General features: G+C 40.3%; 1 protein-coding gene across 4 annotated transcripts in view; it reads left to right on the top strand.

The window, feature by feature from the left end:
• Window positions 1-5,024, top strand: part of LRRC4C (leucine rich repeat containing 4C) — a 994,437-nt gene extending 989,413 nt beyond the window's left edge. For all 4 annotated transcript variants that reach the window (XM_059709619.1, XM_059709620.1, XM_059709621.1 and 1 more), the window contains one exon: window positions 2,894-5,024. In XM_059709619.1, coding sequence (XP_059565602.1) covers window positions 2,936-4,858 — 1,923 coding nt within the window. In that variant the 5' untranslated portion in view covers window positions 2,894-2,935 and the 3' untranslated portion in view covers window positions 4,859-5,024. The remainder of the gene's footprint in view (window positions 1-2,893) is intronic.
• Window positions 5,025-6,049: the final 1,025 nt, after the last annotated feature.

Here is a 6,049-nt window from a genome sequence, read left to right on the forward strand (position 1 = left end):
AATGACACATTAGTATATATCACTTACACATATGCAAAGACTCGTCATTAGATATTAACTGTTTGCACAATTTCAGCAGTCATTTTATTTAGTGCGGACAGCAAGCCAGGTACTGTGTTGGCAGCAGGCTAAGAAGAGGCCATAAGACATGACCTCTGCCCTCACTAAGTTCACAGGCTAGGGCAGGAAACAGACCCAGGAACAAAGGATCATTGTACGGAATGGAGTGAAAAGTCAACCGAGAGCCCCAATAGCCCAGAGAAAGGATGGAAGGACCCACGTTGTTCTGCCTGGGAAGCCCGTGAAAAGAAATACTAACTCAGAACCTATCAGTCAACTTTCTTTGCTGCCATAATGAAAGAGACGTCAACAAGCCTCTGAAGCCAAAAAGCAACCTATGACTTTAAACTTCACCTTCTTGAGACTCTGGTCCCTTTCAGTGGTTTTGTAAATGTGGATATATATTTAAGAATTGCTAATAACAGCTGCCTTTTCTGAGTAAGGCATCTTCTATTATTGGGAGGGGGGCCTCTTCTCCTTCTTGTGTGCTCTATGAAAACGCAGCTATTTACAAATGCTAATTCACACTGAGAACCTCCTCACCAGCAGAAGAGCCAGCCCTTTGCACCTCCTCACCTCAAGCCCTTGAGTGGTGGGCAGGGAAGTGATGACCAAGAAACTGGGCCCATCTCTGGCATTGACTTCTCTCCAAGACTCACTTGGAACAATAAGATCTTTTTAGCTGTTCTTAAAAACAAAGCTGATGATAGGATTCCCTTCTAAAAATAAAGCATGTCACCTGCAGGATGAAACAGGAATTCCTAAGTGTGTTATGACTCTTGACAGTCTGGACCTGATCTCACCCAGCTTCTGTCCCATTCTGCTCCCCAGGCTTTTCCATTCTCCTGCTGCAGGGACCTTGTCACTGTTCCCTGGATGGACTAGTAGCTTTCATGTCTCCTTGTCTTGACTTAGGCTGGTCTCTCGGCCTGAAATGCTCTACTTCTTCTACAAAACAGATCAGATAACCCTTCCCTTTGAAAATTCCTAATTTGTCAGTGCAGATTGAGTTGCGCTGCCATCAGTGCCTTTGTATAAATGCAGCCTGGTCTCAAAAACGTACAGCAAATGTTTATTATTTCACTTCCTCAGTTTGTCTGTATTTCACCTTTTGAATTTTAATTTGCTCAGGGGTAGGGTTTATATTCTTCTATTTTATATGCCCAGTAGTTAGTAAAATGCCTGGCTAAGGGCAACAACAAAAACAGTAATAATAATAACAATAATGTCTAACATTTATTGAGTTCTTACAATGTGGGAGGCATTGTTCTAAATCCTTTATCTACATTAACTAATTTTGTCCTCACAACAACAATAAGGGGAATTGAACATTTGCATTTTGCAAGTGAGGAGATTGAACCATGGAAAGGATAAAATTTAACTTCCCCAAGTCAACACAACATAAATACTAAATGAGTGCCTTTTTAAATAAGAATATGGTCAGTTCCTGGTACCTTCCCCCTCCCCCTATTTTTTTTTTTTCAGTCAAAGAAATTCATAGAATGGTCACTGTTTATTGAGATAAGAGATTTGGGAGAAGTCATTACACAGGTGCCCAAAGCCTGGTATGCCAGTGGAGTGGGCCATATACTGGGTAACATAGGTTCCTTGAGAATGCCTCCTTGTGCTGGAAGAAATGCAGAAAGTGAGTTATTTTATTTCTCTTAAAATCTACTTAAAAGAGTAGGGATAAAAGACATTGTTGTAGTTCTGCTATACTAAAATCTTTTCTATAAACAGACATTATGCTTTATGGAAAATGATTTAATTTGTGGTATGTCTACCTATAGATAGCAGTAGGCCATATTATGAGTTTTTGTATATGAGAATCTCTAGAAGTTCGTGTACAGGTGTGCACATCACTATTTCAATGGATTTTCACAGGGTCCATAAGGTAAGTTGCCAGTGTTTACGGTGGATGTCACCCAAAGTAAAAGTATTTTAAAGAAATGAATATATATATATATATATATATATATATATATATATATATATAGCCTTCATTCTCACAGCAACCTGTTTGTGGAGTACTTGAAATCATATGCTTCTGGACCAATCAGAGGAACATCTTAGCCTTGGCTCTGTAATTACTATGCGAATACATTCATGTTATTTCTATGATAAACTTACTCATTCTGAAAATGGAGAATATAACAGTCCCTACATCTGAGGAATGCAGGTTTGGAAAGGATCAGGCAGGCAAACTGTGTAATTGCAAAGGGCCCCATTCTCAGAAGGGTCTACACTTAGCTTCATGCTCTGTTGTTATGGATTTGAAATGCTTAATAATTATTAACAAGGCATCCCACATTTTCATTTTATATTGAGCTCTGCAAAGTATGTAGCCATTCCTGGATAGGATTGTTTGTGAGGTGTATAGCCCGGGGTTCCTGGCACAGAGTAACCCCAAATAAAATGTCAGCTATTACTAATTTGCAAGGGATCTATTAGATTTGTGGGTATAGCTCCCAAATTCTATTTTCTGAACTTTTCCAATTTGATCAGACAGTAAATCGAATGGTGGAGTACACCTCTATGTCCTCATGCATTCGGCTCACACTGATTGGTTATCACTCTATTAAGTTCCTCCGCTTCATTCTTCCATTTCTCTGTGATTGCATAGCTGATAGAATAGGGACTGTAGATGGCTGCTAATTTGAAGTGCAGAAACATTTTTCTAAAAACATGAGACTCATTACTCAATAAAGGATATTAAATTTGCTGTTTGCCTAGTCTGAGAAATGATGCCTGATATGCTGTATCACTGGCATTGTTCCAGAAAGACATGTTGGAAAAGATCTAACCCTCTTTGTTTGCTCTTATTGTATTGCAGACCATTTGAGCTCCAGAAGGACCAACACCAGATAAATTATGAATGGTGAACAAGATGACCTTACATCCACAGCAGATAATGATAGGTCCTAGGTTTAACAGGGCCTTATTTGACCCCCTGCTTGTGGTGCTGCTGGCTCTTCAACTTCTCGTGGTGGCTGGTCTGGTGCGGGCTCAAACCTGCCCCTCGGTCTGCTCCTGCAGCAACCAGTTCAGCAAGGTGATTTGTGTTCGGAAAAACCTACGCGAGGTTCCGGATGGCATTTCCACGAACACTCGGCTGCTGAACCTCCATGAGAACCAAATCCAGATCATCAAAGTGAACAGCTTCAAGCACTTGAGGCACCTGGAAATCCTCCAGTTGAGTAGGAATCACATTAGAACCATTGAAATCGGGGCCTTCAATGGTCTGGCGAACCTCAACACTCTGGAACTCTTTGACAATCGTCTCACTACCATCCCAAATGGAGCTTTTGTATATTTGTCTAAACTAAAGGAGCTCTGGTTGCGAAACAACCCCATCGAAAGCATCCCTTCTTATGCTTTTAACAGAATCCCTTCTTTGCGCCGGCTAGACCTAGGCGAATTGAAAAGGCTTTCATACATCTCAGAAGGTGCCTTTGAAGGTCTGTCCAACTTGAGGTATTTGAACCTGGCCATGTGCAACCTCCGGGAAATCCCTAACCTCACACCGCTCATAAAACTAGATGAGCTAGACCTTTCTGGGAATCATTTGTCTGCTATCAGGCCGGGCTCTTTCCAGGGGTTGATGCACCTTCAAAAACTGTGGATGATACAGTCCCAGATTCAAGTGATTGAACGGAATGCCTTTGATAACCTTCAGTCACTGGTGGAAATCAACCTGGCGCACAACAATCTAACGTTACTGCCTCATGACCTCTTCACACCCTTGCATCATCTAGAGCGGATTCACTTGCATCACAACCCTTGGAATTGTAACTGTGACATACTGTGGCTCAGCTGGTGGATAAAAGACATGGCCCCCTCCAACACAGCTTGTTGTGCCCGATGTAACACTCCTCCCAATCTGAAAGGGAGGTACATTGGGGAGCTCGACCAGAATTATTTCACATGTTATGCTCCTGTGATTGTGGAGCCCCCAGCAGACCTCAATGTCACTGAAGGCATGGCAGCTGAGCTAAAATGCCGGGCCTCCACATCCCTGACCTCCGTATCTTGGATCACTCCAAATGGAACAGTTATGACACACGGGGCGTACAAAGTGAGGATAGCTGTGCTCAGCGATGGCACGTTAAATTTCACGAATGTAACTGTGCAAGATACAGGCATGTACACATGTATGGTGAGCAATTCTGTTGGAAATACCACTGCTTCAGCCACCCTGAATGTTACTGCAGCAACCACCACTCCTTTTACTTACTTTTCAACTGTCACAGTAGAGACTATGGAACCTTCTCAGGATGAGGCACGGACCACAGACAACAATGTAGGTCCCACTCCAGCGATTGACTGGGAAACCACCAATGTGACCACCTCTCTCATGCCACAGAGCACAAGGTCAACAGAAAAAGCATTCACCATCCCAGTGACTGATCTGAACAGTGGGATCCCAGGAATTGATGAGGTCATGAAGACTACCAAAATCATCATTGGCTGTTTTGTGGCCATCACACTCATGGCTGCAGTGATGCTGGTCATTTTCTACAAGATGAGGAAGCAGCACCATAGGCAAAACCATCATGCCCCCACAAGGACTGTTGAAATCATTAATGTGGATGATGAGATTACAGGAGACACTCCCATGGAAAGCCACCTGCCCATGCCTGCTATCGAGCATGAGCACCTAAATCACTATAACTCTTACAAATCTCCCTTCAACCACACAACAACAGTTAACACAATAAATTCAATACACAGTTCAGTGCATGAACCGTTATTGATCCGAATGAACTCGAAAGACAATGTACAAGAGACTCAGATCTAAAACATTTACGGCTACAGAAAACAAACAATTAAAAAAAAAAAGGACAGTTTATTAATAATGACACAAATGACTGGGCTAAATCTACTGTTTCAAAAAAAGTGTCTTTACAAAAAAAATACAAAAAAGAAAAGAAATTTATTTATTAAAAATTCTATTGTGATCTAAAGCAGACAAAACTATGTGTATTCCTCAGAACCTGTTTTTGCTGCACTTATTTCCTATTTTCGCATATCTTGTCCCTGCCTTCCCTGATTGCCATATTTTTCATAGATTTCAATTCCCTAAGGAACTGGTCTAGGAAATTTTGTAAGAATTCTGTTACACTTTGAGATTTTTATGGTGAATTCTAGTGGTGAGATCCAGTCTATTTTTGTCTTTTTTTCCCCTCTTTTATTTTCCCCCTCATGCCCTCATGAAGTAGTCCAATGGGGAATGCAATATTAGAAATAGATTTTTAAGAGAGAACGAGAAAAATAATGCAAGATCTTATATTTTTCATGTAATGACCTGTTCTGTATTTATGAGGAGGACCATCAGTGGAAAAGGAAAAAAGAAAAAAAAAGTAAGCAAACAACAGATTAATTTACATATGAGCACCTATAAAACCCATGATCTTTTCAACAACTCTAGGACCAGAATTTGTAGTTCAAACGCTAAAAATAAGATTATAAATAAAAATATTGTTGGTTTTTCTGTATCTGGACACAGCTCATTTGTAGTATGGCTCAAATATAAGAAACTTAAAGGTAATTCGATTTTCTACTTTCTGAGAAAGAAAATACATTATTTTTCAGTCACAGCATCAAACACCATGGGGTCCTGTCTCATTAGGTTGACTTGAGTTTTGGATCTATATATTCAAGTATGCTGTGGTATTTTTTCCTCGCATTAGGGTCACCCTTTTTAAATGCTCAGATTAAAAATCATGATTTTGGGAAGTAAATTCAATTTCAGTTGGAAGAAAGTTTTATTATAATTTCTTTACCATCTCATAAAATTCTGCCGGCTAGGCAAAGTATGACATCTGAATGCAAAGGTATTCTAAGTTATCCAAGTTGAAAAGTCATTTTTGGTGCTGAGTGTCAACAAATTAAGTTTCATTTAACAATATTTATTAAAGACCTTCTATGTGTTAAACATTGTTTTTAGCGCGGACACACAATTGACAAGACCTGGTTCATGCCCTTGAGT

Source organism: Myotis daubentonii, chromosome 9 (assembly GCF_963259705.1).
Source record: "Myotis daubentonii chromosome 9, mMyoDau2.1, whole genome shotgun sequence".
Lineage (NCBI taxonomy): Eukaryota > Metazoa > Chordata > Mammalia > Chiroptera > Vespertilionidae > Myotis > Myotis daubentonii.